The 17,672-nt window shown below is 33.0% G+C and overlaps 2 protein-coding genes across 2 annotated transcripts in view; both read right to left on the reverse strand.

Annotated features, from left to right (window-relative positions):
* LOC137403701 (NFX1-type zinc finger-containing protein 1-like) overlaps positions 1 to 3,991 on the reverse strand; it is a 65,680-nt gene extending 61,689 nt beyond the window's left edge. The window contains exon 1 of the mRNA XM_068089714.1: positions 3,843 to 3,991. Coding sequence (XP_067945815.1) covers positions 3,843 to 3,928 — 86 coding nt within the window. The 5' untranslated portion in view covers positions 3,929 to 3,991. The remainder of the gene's footprint in view (positions 1 to 3,842) is intronic.
* Positions 3,992 to 5,274: 1,283 nt separating this feature from the next.
* LOC137404911 (NFX1-type zinc finger-containing protein 1-like) lies at positions 5,275 to 17,084 on the reverse strand. The gene is made up of 9 exons (XM_068091138.1): positions 16,955 to 17,084; positions 16,695 to 16,875; positions 15,876 to 16,078; positions 13,230 to 13,334; positions 12,532 to 12,669; positions 12,181 to 12,314; positions 9,045 to 9,228; positions 6,401 to 6,490; positions 5,275 to 5,411 (listed from the first exon to the last, which is right to left on the reverse strand). The coding sequence occupies exons 1-9, from the start codon at positions 17,082 to 17,084 to the stop codon at positions 5,275 to 5,277; spliced, it is 1,302 nt and encodes a 433-aa protein (XP_067947239.1).
* Between the last annotated feature and the right edge of the window lie 588 nt (positions 17,085 to 17,672).

A 17,672-nucleotide genomic window follows, 5' to 3' on the forward strand; every position in this document is an offset into this window, starting at 1 on the left:
GTTTGACAGACCCGCTGCCTCGGACCACGATCAATGGGGGGGCGGGGACTTGTTTACCGTTTAGACTAAGGGAAAGATCGTTGCGTTAGCAACCGTCTGCAGCCACTAAAAGCTGAATGGAACTTATTATGCTTAGCTTTGAAACGCAAATGAAGTGTTGAATACATAGAATTTTATTATCAGAAACTATGGCAAGCTAATGTGACAGAAAGCCAAAGGTTCGTTTTGTTTAAGCCACTATTATAATCTTTTATTTTGTGTTTAAGCTACTATTATAATCTTTTATTTTAAGCTTTCAAATGACATTCATTCAGCAACTGTTGATATCTATTTTACTGGAATTTAAACTTCCTTGTGTTTATTCGTAATTAACATGTTATTGTAGATTTCACGATGTTACTTATTAGCCAGCGTTGATGGAAGTTTGAATATATATATAAATAAACACCAGTGAAATCGAACGCTCACCACAAACACTTCGCTACAGCACTCAAGTGCAATTACATAACAATTAGCTTGTCGGGTGTACACGTATGTACATAGCAGACCGCGTGAACTGCTACACACCCCCTGGTAAAAATCATCAAAATTTTGTATCTGTACTGTGCATATTAAATGTTAGTAATGAAATAATATGTTAACCCTAGTAGCTGTAGCTACCTAAAGTAAATTTAGTGTATTTACTTGTTATGGTATGCAATAAAATGCAACATTACAGTGTACTATGTGCAGTACATACTGTAGAGATTTCTTACGTTCGAGACAAACATAATACACACGTTGAAATTAACTTAAATAAATTTAACTTCCTAAACACATACTTAACGTTAAGTTTTAGTATGTGTTTTACTAAATTGAATTTCAAATTTTTTATCGGCTACAATTTTATCATGTATCTGTTTTTGCTTTTGTTTTCATTATAACTTGAAATTAATAATGCTGAACTGGGATAGATGAGCAAGCTTTGTGTTTCTTTTAAGCGTTGTAAGAGGGATTTTGGCGAACAGCATATTGGCATCTTCATTATTCTGATGTAATCGGCACACTAACCATTAAACTTTAATTTTGGTAAAATTTTTCGTTGATCTCGTATAGCAGAAAAAAGTCAAAAAGCATCGTGTTCCCTTTTGTAAAGCAACAAAATAAATACTCGCACTCTATTAAATAACTATAAAAAAGTGCACATTTAACGTTTTCAATCACGAAAAGAATATACAGTATATGGATATACACTAAAATATATATACATAATATTGAGAGTCATTATATTGATATTATAATAAATTATAAATATTTTAATAGGCCTAAATACATGTCAATAAATATAGTATACACAATATTATATAATATCCTAAATAATAATATTATAATATATATTATAATAACATTATATAATGCTTATAATAGTACAAATATAATATAATTATTATATGCAATATATTTATATGTACGACATTTAACCTTTTCCACACCGTTCTCATAATCTGACGGGCTGAGAGCGCAGTCTCAGCGTACCAAACCCGTAATTGCCTGTCAGATCTGAGTCTTCGATAGGTCTTTTTTAAATTCATTTATTTATTTTAAAAGCGGCCCTAAAATTTTTAATTAATAATTTGAGGAGTTTTAAAAAATATCATACTATTATTTTAGTGCTATAATTAGTCCTTTCTACGCATGTGCAAAAAGAACACGTTGTTAGAAGTTGAACGTTCTTTATGGAAAGCTGATCATCAATAATTCGGACGCGATATTTGAGGCGCTGCTAAAAAAATTCGTTTACAGGAAGATACCGACTGGTTTGAAAGTGGAGAAGAGGATTTTAGACCAGAAAAATGTGAGGAAGACGATGAAAGTAAAAAAAAAATCAACAGAATGAATTGGATTGCGAAAGTGAGACTGAAACGGCCAGCGTTGAAACGGCAAATAAGGACGGATATCAAAGAGGAGCTGATTTAAAACCAAAAGAATTACATTTTGCTGAGTATAAGTTTGAATTCTTAAACAGGTAAGTGTTTTTATTATTCGAAGCTTTTTAAACATCGGCCATGATAAATGTTATATTTAACAAAACGAATAAATATGGCCTTCAAAAACATTGCCATGCTTCGGAGCCTGTTGATGATAAATATTTGGCGAGTTGCTTGTTTAGTTTTGCATATAGGTATTCTCAAAAAGCCTACTCTGTTGCCTTACTGGTCCACAATCCTTTATTATCTACGCTGATTTTTAATTAGTTTAAAAATTGAAAGAAAATTAAAAGCAAGTTTACACTTTATTGACAATTTTGAAGACCCTGCTGGCAATAAATTGTTCAAATTAAAAAATGTTTTTGCCATGACATGGGACTGGTTCTATCCTGTTTTTCTATCTGATAAATTTATATTTGTAGATGAAAGCTTGCTGGCATGGAAAAGCTGGCTCAACTTCAGACAGCATATTCCATCTAAAAGGTCTAAATTTGGAATCATGTTATTTGCTTTCCGTTGCTGTCTCTGGCTATGTGCACCAGTTGTCTGTATACATCGTCGATGAGCAAGCTGAATGCACTGGCAGCAGAGTCACTTGTGGAATATTTTTGTGCGAGTCATGTTTTGATCCTTACCATGCTAACTAAATTGATTTACAAATGGTATTTTATTTAGTTTTTGCAAATGCTTCACTGCTTTGTATTGCTAGCTTTTGTACATACATTTGCTAATCTATTGTATTAGTTGTGCATTGGTGTGCTGTATTTGTTGCACACTGCCATCTTCAGAGCAGCAGTCTAATCAAATAGTTCAGTTCTCATATTGTTCTGCAATCTAGCAGTCCATGATTTGCTGTTTCTGCTCATAATAAATGTTGCTTCCTGTCTTTTGCTGCTTTACCAAATGTGTGAATATAGGCTCACGACTTGATTCTTCTTGCACACAACCAGCTAATCTTTGCTGCAGCACACATGAATCTGTGCAATGACTTTATATGCAAATTTTTTACATAAATCTAGTCTCAAGAAATGCATAAAAATTCAGAGCAAAAAATTGTAACTGCGTATATATAGATGTCTAGCTGCAAAGTTTTTGCAAGCTGTGTGGAGGAAAAAATCTCATTCTGCAGGAAAATGTCTCAGCTTTCAGATGCATATTCATTTGCAGTTTTGTACCAATTTGCACGAAAGTTGGAGCAACCTTGTCAGATGACTGTCTTGCACTGCTTATGGACATGGCGTCTCGAGCATTTTCAGTGGCGCTCCCGCTATACATCGGAGCTCATAACTCCGCTTTCAATGCTCTTGGACGACTAAATTTTTTTGCAAATTGTTGTGAACATATGAATCCATGCAAGAATTATTTATACAACATTGCCAATTGCTTTTAGTAAATATAAAATACAATTGAAAATGACGTACAAACATAAAAAAACTAGTAGCTTCAACGAATTGCAACTCTTGCAGGTAAGCAAATGCAAGCTAACTACATTAAAAAAGTATCAGCTCGTAGAGAAATTTCTCAGAATTCCTATGCATGTTAATTTATGCAACTACCTCAATTTTGAAGAAAGTTGATGCAGTTTTTACGCAGTGGTGTTGAAGGCTCAAATCGCCATCGTAAATGCACCGGTGCGCTGGGGAATTTCCAGCCGTAAGCCCGCGGTCGCAAAAGGGTTAATAATATAGTATTCATAATATAAAATATTATGATAACATTTTTTATTATTTATAATGTAGAGTTTATTATTACATTTACAATATTTATAACATTGATAAATAAATATATATAATATATTGTTTATTTATCAGGATAGAAGTAAAGTAAGTTTAATTTTTACAAAGCCAGTTGCATCTGCCTATTACATCTGCTTACCTGTCATCTTCAGAAAGATCAGAGGTAATATCCAGCTTTCCCTTTGAGATCAAAGCACGCAGCTCTTCCACCTTGTCATCTGTCATAACATCTGAGCTTTTTATCTTTTCCTGAATTTTCTTGGAGGCTAATCGAATGGTCTTCTTTGATCGTACCAGCTGGAATCCTTCCTCACCTTCAAATAAATTACTAAAATTACTTATTTACAAAATTATTTTACGAATCAATTTAAAATCTTGGTCAATGATGATATAATTAAAGTTTTGAGATTAAATTTGAAAAGTTCAAAAGATTAAGCTAAGATTGATTAAAGATTACAGCCACTCGTAACGATTTTTTCATTAGTTCTGACTGAAATCACGAAATGAACAAAAAACACAAAATTATTTGCCTGAAATTCACATAACACACAACACATAACATGACACGCAAGAAAAATGCTAACGCGATTTCGCATAGTAAATATGATGCAACTGATTTGATTGCACTAAAGATGGCAACTCTTTTTATAACGGAACTTTTTCTGCTAAAAATAAATTGTTATTAAAAAATTAACGATTTGCAGCCATGCTGTTCAAACCATAAAGAACTAACAATAGCGCAATTTAGGCAGTTGCATCGTTTGTATTATGTTGAATTACGCTGTTACTTCTATTGTGTGGTGTAATACATGTCTTGGACTATAATACTAATCGCAAAAGCTGATAGAATGGCGATCGCTAATAATTAGTTTAGCCAAATAAAAGCGTTTAGTCAACAGTTTTGGTATGCATGCACAGCTCTGAAAATTCTGTGAATTTCAACTGAATAATTCTGTGATTTTCATTTGCTTCGTGAATTCGGGCAGAGCTAACGGAAAAATCATTACGTGTGGCCGTACCTTTGGTTTCATTAACTTTGTATGTTGAGGTTTGACTGATGTGTCATCTAGGCTTCAACAACTTCATTCAGTTAGAATTCAATTAAAAAAGCTGTTATTTGTTAACAGGCATCATGTCTGGTAACTTTAGTTGGTAAAAGGTCCATCATGCATACCGAGGTTTTGTTTTTGTATTTTTTATACACATTTGGTTATTTTCTTAATAATGTTTGCATTTAGTATTGCCTAATGAAGGCTAGTTGTTATCTATTATTTTCATTCTATTAAGGTCAGATTGAGCAATTTGCAGCTGGTAACATGCAACCCAGTTCCACCTATGCCATTGGTCGGCCCATCTTTCATGTATACTGTGTAGATCTAGGATAGGGCTATGAAACATCTAACGACGTACTGATGTGCAAGCAGACATCCTACTCCAACTAGGGAAATAGCAGAAAAACAGAGAGAGAGGTTATGCAAAAGTGTCGAGGTGTACCAAATAAAGCTTGGTGACCATGACTTTGCTATGCAATTGGTTAACACGTTAAGATTACAGACTGCAATTAATTTGGTTTAAATTTTCTCAAAAATTATGCACTTGCCTGAAGATCTTGTCGAAGAAGAAGATTTCTGCCATTCAGAATCATCATCATCATCATCATCATCCAAGTCAAGTTTTCGACTCGCAAGTTCTCGATCTCCTTCGATTTCTGTTAAAAGAGTGATCAACTACCTGTAGAGCTGTACATCAAGACCTCACACAACTTTCTATAATAATGTGAGTACAGTACTGTCTGTGCTTAACTCTTTCACTGCCGTAGACGCATAAATGCGTTTTCGTGGGACGACTGCCGTAGACGCATTATTGCGACTTCCCCAACAGTTGCGTAGTTACCTAATTTTATTATTCGTTGACAGCATAACCCATGGTCTTTAAGATTTTTATGAAATTGACAGTGTTGTCCGAAGATTTGTCTATAAAATTAGCCTAAAATAACAAAGCAATTTAAATCTTTTATTTGAGAATTTCTAATTTAATAACGAACATTTTTTGTTTGAGTTCATTAATTACCGCGCGCGAGTTAGAAAACAGGTAATTAGTTATGTTAATGACCTTATACCCAAATCAGATTCAAATTTTCATGATTATACAGATAGTTAAAGCAGCAGTACTGTCTCTGAAAGTGGTGAAAGTAATAATTTTGTAAGAGTAAGAAACATGGAAGGTCGTTTTAGCTTCGCATCGATCATAGTATCACACAGATTTATCATCGCACAAAGTATAGATCCATTGAATTTTGGCATAGCAATGATGGTTAAAATGTTGGCAAATTAAAATATGTAACAAAAGTGTTCTAGATATAGATTGAAATTGGGAAAAATACTGTTTACATATCATGAAGCAATACCGGCAATTTTCGGTAAAATGGCTGGCACTTGACAGATACCCGATTTTGTACAAGCTTGGCAGTGAAAGGGTTAATAAAGCTACTAATGCTACCAGTAACTTAGTATTACTAGCAACCTAGAACTACTAGTAACCTAGTACTACTAGTAACTTAGAACTACTAGTAACCTAGTACTACTGGCAACCTAGTGCTTCTAGTAGCCTAGTAATATTAGAATAAACCTAGTACTAGTTGCAATCTAGAACTACTACTACTAGTACTGCCATATTTCAATTAATATTCTCTATTACCAATGAAATCTTCAGAAAGCCTGGATGTGGGAGACATAGAGCCACTCTCTTGCTTCATTTCTGGTGACTCTTCAAGGTCGGTAGCTGAATCTGTAATCAAAATGTGTTTTCCTGAACAACTGTTTGATCTGAGTAGACATAGATGAAATAGTGTATGCGTTTACTGATTTAATATGAGTTTAACAATTTATACAATTTATACTATTGTCACAAAGTTGAGCGATTCAAATTTGAATTCGATGAACAAAAACTTTTTGAGTATATAGTCAAAATAAAGTTGTAGCACTGTTAAATTTGGATTCGTACTGCAGTTCCAGTATCTTAAAACAATCACGTGAAACAAAGCATGATAGCTCAAGTAAGATATAAAATTTCAAATAAGTCAACTTAAGACATGCTACTAACAAGTGAATGAGCTTATGGATTGCAGAGAATCCCAAGTAAGACACTAATAAAATTAAAAACATGTAAAATGACTTGACCCCATAGAAGTCTTTTTAAAGTTGCCTCACCTCAGATTCATTGAAGCTGTATAATTATTAAATGAACTAAGCAAATGTTCTCTTAAGATTGTGATATCTAATATCAGCCATGTACAGATTGACATAAAGAGATTAACAAGTTACATTATCATTGCAAATTTCATCAAAGATTGCCATAGTTACAGCAGCTACAAATTCCGGAGATGAGATGATCACCATTACAAGCCAGCTTCCAGATTCAACCTACCCATTGTACTATTAGGACATTGCAAATGTGGCATAAAACAATCTCAGATAATCACCAAAAGATTCTAGTTATAACTACAGCTCAGACTATAACAACTTGTGTCATGTGATCTCAAGATCCGCATCTGGTACCAATCTACACCAGACCTGCGATTAGGATTACAGATTACACATGTTGAAATCTCCGCTGATGGAAACCAACAAGAAGTAGGCAGAAGCCCTCAAAACTACAAGTTTTAAATTCAAAGACCTGAAACATATAGTTTCACTCCTGGACACTACAGCTAATGCTGAATCAATATAAAAAAATGAATATTCACACATAATCCTCACTCTTCCAATACAGCATCATCATGGCCGACAGATGTGTCAGCAAAGCAAGCCGAAGAGTCGATTACCAAGAGAACAAGAGGATGACTATATTTTAAGTATCAGATATTTAATTTTTTATTCTTATAATTTAGTCTAAAGGTATGACTATTATATCTGTTTCTTGTTCTTAAAATAAATGTTGCGTTATGGGAAAACCCTTTGACATTTTTTACCTTAGGAATTTCATTTTCTTTGAAGCTGTAATTTTAAATTGCAGCATCTTGGAAAGACAATTGCAAGATCTTAGTTACATTATCAACAAGATAAATTGATTAATACAGCCAATAATCAAGATCAGACCTTATCTAGGAGCTATTAGCACTACTTGAAGCAGCCCATCTGTGTTCGATAATAAACAGCCATTCCCGGTACATTGTAGAGTAATTGGTAGGATAATCCAATTCTATCAATCACCAACACAACAAGATATTTGAATGAACTAAACTACTAGAAGAGTTTAACAAAGCAAAGTCAATAAAAGGTTGAAATTTACATGCTTATTGAGCAAGAGTAATTTTGCTGGCTTTAAAGATAAATATTGATCATGTAGTGATAAACATTAGTGACTTAGTGAAAACGGAGAACTGTGAGTTCACTGGAAAATATAACAACACTATAGATTTTTCATCTGTACAGCAGTGAAAGCAGTCTTTTGAAAAATAATTTGCAGTAAGACAAAAGGAAACCTTGAAAATTAATCTAACAAATATTTGTACTTGATTGAAAGATATGTTTAACACTTTCAAGGATGTAGTGACATTAATGTAACCAGGGTCAACTTTTTTCAAAGGTTCTTTACAGACATCAAAGTATAAGACAGACTTGAACAAAGGACCACTTCAAAAAAACATTAGAATAATAGGATTCTTGCTTATTTTGATCGTGCTGCTTTTAAAACTTGGAAAAAAAAACAACTTTAGAGTTAAAAATCAGCTTTCCATACGCCATGACAATGGCGGCTCTTGACTCTAGAACACTGCATCTGACAAATATTGTAATCAGGCATTTAAACATTCTATGGTCTTCAAATTTGCTTGTTAACTACCTTACAAACAAATTTTAAGACATCGGGATGGGCTGAGTTTAAACCTTTGTGACTAGTCACAGTTTAGTTTTGATTATTCCGACGATCGACCTTCCTAGTCGTACTCGTCACTAAAACCACGTCAACTTGATCACAACCCTATGAAAGAATTAATGTCATTTAGAATTTAGTCTCAGCGTTAATTTAATGTAAGAATTTGGCCAGTATTTGCACCATTTTGTGGAGAATTTTCTTCTGATAACTTTTTATTCCATGGTCATAAGTATCAAACAAAAAGTTTTTGAGTTACGACCAAAATAGCGAAGGTAAAGTATGTTGATATTTCTATGGATTACTTAGAACTGGAGTGTAGCATGTAACTGTAAGTGTGGCATGGGTTTTTTTGCAATATATTTTTCAAGCAAATGTAAGTTTGGAATGATACAAAAAACAAGTCAGCAAGCTAGCGCAGGATCACACAGAAGCAGTTTCACACACAGAAAGGAATTTAAACTTTTACCAATATTTAGCCAGTGAACCATAGCATCACCATCCTTGTTCTGATCCTTCAGTTCTGCAGCGTAGTAGGCTAATTGGCTGAAGAATTCAGGAAAATCCTCGAATAGCCCTGGATGCTCGTACATTAAAATAGCCTCTTTAGTGCTTTTCATTTCAGCTAGCGCTTTTTCAATGGTCTTACCATTCTACAAAATATGAGAAATATTTTAGATGGCAATAGTCAACTCTCTACTATTCTTCCCTGTTGTGGAAAAGCAGTGGTGAACCTCCCATCTCTTGTCGTCAACAGCAATTGTATCAGCAATCCGTGGAAGACCGAATAAGCTGTTTGCTTAGCAGAGGCTGTGCGGGTTTTTAAGAGCATTTTAGCGCAAACAATAGCTCTGTGATCTTGGCTAAACATGTCTGAACCTAGTGGCAAGGGAAACTTGACAACTGGAGACACACCCAGTTGAAAAAACTGTTTAAGGTTTGATGTCATTGCTGTCATGACCAGTGACCTTTTTTGGGTATGGAATCCCAACCTGTTGTTGCATGTCAGGTGTTCTAGACCACTAGGCCACTCTCTTGTGCTGCTATCAGCTCTGGTCATCAACAGGAATAGGGTAACTCACATTCATAACCACTCCTCTTTTCTTGTTGAGTTATCTCTTCTTTCCTAGTAAAGTTATCCAAATGATGACATAAGGAAGTTACTATTGCAGTAGTCTAAAGGCATCAACTGTAATCATGCTCACGCTGGTACTATCCGATATGTTTTTTTTTCTAATTACCACCTAGGCTTATTATTATTTCTTGGCAGTGTCACAAGCCAAAAATATTATACAAAAAATTAATTAAAGAAAGAATCCATTTTGTTTTTAATCTATTGTATTATGTGTAGTTACTAAGTATCCCATTTAATCAACAACATTGTTTTCATGTAAGACATATAGCAGAATGACATATAGCATATAACAGCATAATGACTAATTTGCCATCTTAGCATATGAAGTAAAATGAGTAATGCCAAGTTTTCTGCAACTTATTAACTTTTTTGCATTTGAGTCTAGAAAAGTCTGAAGATCATTATTCTACAAATATATGCACACTAGCTGTGCCTCCCGGCATTGCCCGAGCACTAAAAATCAGCTTACAAACGATGAGAAGTGATGAGAGTTGCCTACCACTTGCTATTAGCCTGGCACAATGCCAATGGAAAATAGTATTAAAAATCAACTTATAAACAATGAGAAGTGCTGAGAGTTGCCCGTCATTTGCTATTAGCCTGGCACATTGCCAATGGAAAATTCCGGTAAGCTAGTTAACAAGCGCTAGGCTTCTAATGACGGTACGCCATGACATTGCGTTAGCGTTGTCCAGCTACAGCTATTCTAAAAATAGCTATAGCTGGACATACTGAAGGATGACAGACGGACTTTGAGAAATTTATATATATATGTACGCATGGGAATATTAATACATATAGTATGTACATGTATGTATATTCCCATATAGGAGTATCTGGAGTGTCTAATATATATACTCTTACTTACCCGAGCAATCTAGCAAGTGGTGAGATATCATAGGGTGTGCCGATAAAACACAGAGACTAAGCAGCTGCACAATTATTCTAAAGGCCATAAAAAGGGCAATTGGTGCAGGGGTTAGAGTGTCAGTCTACCAAACTGAATGTCATGAGTCCCGTGGAAAGTAATATTTTACCGTAGTCTCTAGCACTGGCTTCGAACAGACCTACATCACTCCTATTATGATAAAGATACATTTTTTAACTTTATTTTAGACATAAACAACATTTCTACCTTTTTCTTTGCACCATAGACATGGCTGTAAAGAAAGAAATTGATTTAATTGGCATTGAAGGTGTGAGCGCACCTTCAACTTAACGTAAAATTGCCTAACCAATGTCTAACTAATGACCAAGTAAAAGTGATAAGAAAACATTAAAAAGTTCAGTTTTGTTCGTTATGAAAGGATAAATGAGTGAGCTTGGAAAGCTCATAAAACGGATTAAGCAATTTATATGTATTTTGCGCTTCATTTAATGTAAAATCCTTATAGCGTAAACGTTCTCACAACAGATTATTACGTTGTTTAGGCATCTACTGTATAACATAGAGTAGTGTAGTAAAGCATAATCAAAATATAATATAGTGTAATAAAATATAGCACAATAAAATGTGATATATTAATGTATTAATGTTAGTGTTGATGTGATCTATATAAAATATTGTAGATATTTGTATGTAAACTAGATGAACGCCAGTCGTTGGAATGAGTAATAGAATATTTACCTAATGAATTTGAGTAACTTAAGCTAGTAACTTAAGCTCGTCTAACTCTTTACTATATATAGTAAGAGCCATGTCTGAAGCCAGCTTAATAGTTCTTATTACGAGTAATGATCTCTCACGCGATCATGATTTTCATGCGTGCTACTAATAGCCTATAGTATTTTCCCAAGCGCTCTAGAAGGGTGTATTGCAACTGATGTAACGAGTATGACCATGATTATTCTACAGTATAGCGATGTAGTCATTTGGTCTAGTCGTCTAGCAGGCCTGATTGCAGCCCTGGAGGTTCCGTGTTCAAATCCAATGTGAAGCAGATTGTTCACTCATAGATTTGAATTACTATAACTGGGCACACGACAGACAAACACCGAGATATATATATATATATACATAATCATATATATATATCTTTAATTATATATATATATCTAATTATATATATATATATCTCTAATTATATATATCTAATTATATATATAGTAATTATATATATCTAAATATATATATATATCTCTCTAATTATATATATATCTCTAATTATATATATCAAATTATATATATCTAAATATATATATATATAAATATCTCTAATTATATATATCTAATTATATATATAATAATTATATATATCTAATTATATATATAATAATTATATATATCTAATTATATATATAATAGTTATATACATGTATATGTATAATTGGTCAATAATTTTGGCCAATGGTTGATAATTGATAATCTAGTGATGGTTTGTAAAGGTTTCTTCTAACCTACCATTTGTGTGAAAATTACTTTTCAGCTGGCAAAGATCCTATCTCATCATAGTGCCATGTATTAACTTACTATAAAACTATGCAATTCTTCACGGTATTGAAAGAAAGATATTCCTAGTTGACCTGTGGACTTAGTTGTTCGCTTTTTGAGGTTGCAGCTTTCAAGTCGCTCACTTTTGCTTCTGCTTCCAACTCGAACCATGTCTGTGAAAAGAACTTGAGTTCAACTTGAGAAAATCAACAGAAAATTTGATCTTCCATGTGTATATGTACCTCGCCTTTGTGTTAATGTTTATGATTTATGTTTATGGCACATTTACATCACGCAAATATATGAATACAGCCTTCAATATTTATAATTCCTGAACTCAATGATAACCAAAGCATAAAGGGAATATTGAATACGCAATAACTGTCTTACCTTCGATGGAACAGAATTTGAGCATTCCTTCTAGGAACTGGTCCAAAGCATGGTTAGTGTAGCAGACTATGAGTACTTGGTTAAGTCTCTTCGGTCTCCTCTCTCGCCAAGACATTGTTCTATCGCTGATGGTTAACCCTGAATGTAATACAACAACTAAGTTTTATCAGCTCGCAATCATTTTTCTCCTCAATATCGACAATAATAAGAAAGTCCTTAAATAGAACTTGGTTAAAAACCGGTTTCTCTCTTAAAAATGGCTGCCCTTCAAAACATAGCTGCACTTTAAAACATGGCTGCTCTTTAAAACATGGCTGCTCTGGTAAGGCATGTTCCAAGTCATACGATGGGAAGCAAGTGAGCTAAGGCATGAAAATAACAAACGGGTCAAAGTATGAAAGGCCTTTCACTCTTTTGTATCTAAAAACATCTGCCGTAAGTTAGCGCATAATTTTCATGAAAAGACTACTCGTAATTTGAAAAACTTTTCCTTAGAGTATTTCGTAAGTAGAGGCCTCACAGTAGTTAATACGTAAAGTTTTTGATAACAAGGCAAAAGAGAGTCAGTATTCTAGATGATAGTGAAAGTTTCATGTATTGAACAGTCAAAACAGGCTCTGAAGAAGTTACAAAATTGAGGTAGGCTTGCAATTAACTACAAAATAACTAACAATGCAATGCACCACATAAATACAGACCAGAATCGGTTGTTTCCTGGTCTGTGGAGGAAATGCCATACAGATTATCTAACAGCATTTCGACGATCTTGAGACCGATAAAGGTTTTTCCTGTGCCGGGAGGCCCTGCATGAAACAAACTGTTAGTATGATCTTTACAGCTTTTACAAACACTAACATAATTATTACAAACATTAACATAATTATTACAAACACTAACATAATTATTACAAACACTAACATAATTATTACAAACACTAACATAATAAACACAAACACTAACATAATTATTACAAACACTAACATAATTATTACAAACACTAACATAATTATTACAAACACTAACATAATTATTACAAACACTAACATAATTATTACAAACACTAACATAATTATTACAAACACTAACATAATTATTACAAACATTAACATAATTATTACAAACATTAACATAATTATTACAAACACTAACATAATTATTACAAACACTAACATAATTATTACAAACACTAACATAATTATTACAAACACTAACATAATTATTACAAACACTAACATAATTATTACAAACGCTAACATAATTATTACAAACGCTAACATAATTATTACAAACGCTAACATAATTATTACAAACGCTAACATAATTATTACAAACGCTAACATAATTATTACAAACACTAACATAATTATTACAAACACTAACATAATTATTACAAACATTAACATAATTATTACAAACATTAACATAATTATTACAAACACTAACATAATTATTACAAACACTAACATAATTATTACAAACACTAACATAATTATTACAAACACTAACATAATTATTACAAACACTAACATAATTATTACAAACATTAACATAATTATTACAAACATTAACATAATTATTACAAACACTAACATAATTATTACAAACACTAACATAATTATTACAAACATTAACATAATTATTACAAACATTAACATAATTATTACAAACGCTAACATAATTATTACAAACATTAACATAATTATTACAAACATTAACATAATTATTACAAACACTAACATAATTATTACAAACATTAACATAATTATTACAAACATTAACATAATTATTACAAACACTAACATAATTATTACAAACACTAACATAATTATTACAAACATTAACATAATTATTACAAACATTAACATAATTATTACAAACACTAACATAATTATTACAAACATTAACATAATTATTACAAACACTAACATAATTATTACAAACATTAACATAATTATTACAAACATTAACATAATTATTACAAACATTAACATAATTATTACAAACACTAACATAATTATTACAAACATTAACATAATTATTACAAACACTAACATAATTATCACAAACATTAACATACAGGTCAGGCAAAGAAAGTTGTGTACCGTTTACAAATGGTTTAAGAGACATGATGGTCGAAAATGGCTCAAAAATGTGGTAACACTAGCCAAACTATATAAAAAATTGTTTACAAAAAATAATTTTATATCATGCCGAATTGTGTAATAGATAATTGACCTCTGATCTATTAGTCTTCTAGAACATTCTCAAGTGTTATTCCACTACCTTGTAGTAGATAATTGACACATGATCTATTAGTATTCTAGAACATTCTCAAATGTGATTCCAATACTTTGTAATAGATAATTGGCCTATGATCTGGTAGTATTCTAGAACATTCTCAGTTGTTATTCCACTACCTTGTAGTAGATAATTGACACATGATCTATTAGTATTCTAGAACATTCTCAAATTTTATTCCACTACCTTGTAGTAGATAATTGACACATGATCTATTAGTATTCTAGAACATTCTCAAATGTTATTCCAATACTTTGTAATAGATAACTGACCTGTGATCTAGTAGTATTCTAGAACATTCTCAAGTGTTATTCCACTACCTTGTAGTAGATAATTGACACATGATCTATTAGTATTCTAGAACATTCTCAAATTTTATTCCACTACCTTGTAGTAGATAATTGACACATGATCTATTAGTATTGTAGAACATTCTCAAATGTTATTCCATTACTTTGTAATAGATAACTGACCTGTGATCTAGTAGTATTTTAGAACATTCTCAAGTGTTATTCCACTACCTTGTAGTAGATAATTGACACATGATCTATTAGTATTCTAGAACATTCTCAAATGTTATTCCATTACCTTGTAATAGATAACTGACCTGTGATCTAGTAGTCTTCTAAAACATTATCAAGTGTTATTACACTACCTGGTGATACATAATTGGCCTATGATCTATTAGTCTTCTAGAACATTCTCAAGTGTTATTCTACTACCTTGTAGTAGCTAACTGACACATGATCTAGTAGTCTTCTAGAACATTCTCAAGTGTTATTCCACTACCTTGTAATAGATAATTGGCCTATGATCTATTAGTCTTCTAGAACATTCTCAATTGTTATTCTACTACCTTGTGGTAGATAATTGACAAATGATCTAGTAGTCTTCTAGAACATTCTCAAGTGTTATTCCACCACCTTGTAATAGATAAGTGGCCTATGATCTAGAAGTCTTCTAGAACATTCTCAAGTGTTACTCAGTAGCTCATCATAAACAAGTGACACATCCAATACATGCTAATGTTGTTTTGTTCCAGTTACCTTGAATGACAGCAAACTCTTTGGTCAAGGCCATTTTGTAGGCTTCGAATTGTGACTCATTGAAGCCCAACTCTTCTGCTGATGGCCAATTTTTGCAATTTCGAAAGACTGAAACTAGTTTAGTAACTTCTTTGTCTGCTGCAATGAATCTGTAGAGCATTTCCATAGACGTGTATGCTGGGGGAGCTACATCCGTCTCAACTCTGTAACACCAACTTTTTGTGCTATTTTTATCCCTTAGTAAGCAAGTTAACCAGATATTAGAGAATCAATAGAACATTATTCAATAGCCAGCTTAGAAAAGGAAAGACAATATAATCTTGAAAAGCTTATATTGATGCTTGTAGTTGGTACTTTACTGTTTCCTGTTTCATTAGGTTCAGAGTGTAGTAAAAGAGCCATCGCAACATTCCATAGCAAATCAAAACTTACGCTGCATCTTTACTGTTTTTCTAAAAGTCTTTATAATTGAAAAGTTTATGTAAATCAGTATAAAAAATAACTTTTTGGCTCCGATTCATCTAGTAACGGTAAAAAGTGATGAAGGCATTATTTTTATTCAGTAAAATCCTATTGAGTTAGTTTTAAAATAAACTCTAGACGTATTGGCTGAGAGGATTTTTTAAGAGTTAAACAATGAGTTGCAGTTTTGTACTATTGTACAACTATTAAATATCTCTGTTCATGTAATAAACATTTGAAAAGACCAATTTATAGGTTGAATGCTTGAAATCAGACCAAGGCTCGATATGTTTATTTATATACCTCCGCTATGGAGAATGCAACACAAGACAAGATGGCATCTGCAAATGTACCAACCTGACAATGTGCTTTGCGAAAGCAAACTCGGATTCTGACAACTCCTGTATTCCCTTCAGCACGTGTTTGTAAGACTCAAAATACGCCGTCGACTCCACAGCAATGAAAGGAGTTTTTTTATTTGCTAGCTGATCAAACGCTCTCTGTGAGTCAGGAAGAAACTCGATTCTGAATTCTCCAGCTAAGAGTAAAAATTAGAGTTATGAATTGAATATATCATCAATAATGTTATAAAAAGATGTATATGGAAATATATTAACCTTTTTCGATTTCATCCCGATCGGTGACTACAGCGAAGAGGCTAATTTTATCAAAGCCATCTTGAGACAAGCATAGGAGTGATCCAAAGATCAGTCTTTTAGCAGATGTCCACCTAGTTCTCTGAAACATCCTACTCGTTGTGTCCAATCTGTGACAGAAGATAAAATACTAGTCAGCGATCAGAGTACTAGCAGAACCTTTACTAGAATATTTGCCATGAGACGTGTCTGTCGACTGTCTGTACGACTGTCTGTACGACTATCTGTACGACTGTCTGTACGACTGTCTGTACGACTGTCTGTATGACTGTCTGTCCGACTGTTTGACCGACTGTCTGTCCGACTGTCTGTCCGACTGTTTGTCCGACTGTTTGTCTGGCTGTCTGTAAGATTGTCTGTCCTACTGTTTGTCCGACTGACTGTCTATAGCCAGGGTTGTAGGTTGGGATAAAAGATTGCTTAGTATATGAGACTCAAGCTCAGGACATTCAGCATAGTAAACTAACACTCTAAAACCTGAGTTAATCAACCACCTTCTGCATAATTAGAATAATTATGCACTTTAGAATAATTGTGAACATAGTTATTCTCTGTGCTTAATGACAAAAACGAACAGGAATAACATGCATAAAGTTTGAAAAGGACCATATATGAATATGTTTTCACGGCACACCTGATGCTCTCTCATAGCACGCTGGACTGCCATTGTACTTAGCGC

This window comes from Watersipora subatra, chromosome 9, assembly GCF_963576615.1.
Source record: "Watersipora subatra chromosome 9, tzWatSuba1.1, whole genome shotgun sequence".
Lineage (NCBI taxonomy): Eukaryota > Metazoa > Bryozoa > Gymnolaemata > Cheilostomatida > Watersiporidae > Watersipora > Watersipora subatra.

Coding starts and splice junctions, on each gene's coding strand:
- LOC137404911 (XM_068091138.1), bottom strand. CDS start 17,084: ATGTTTCAGAGAACTAGGTGGACATCTGCTAAAAGACTGATCTTTGGA. Junction 12,315..12,531: donor CAAATTCTGTTCCATCGAAG/GTAAGACAGTTA, acceptor TTCTTTTCACAG/ACATGGTTCGAGTTGGAAGC. Junction 5,412..6,400: donor GCTTTCTGAAGATTTCATTG/GTAATAGAGAAT, acceptor CTCTTTTAACAG/AAATCGAAGGAGATCGAGAA.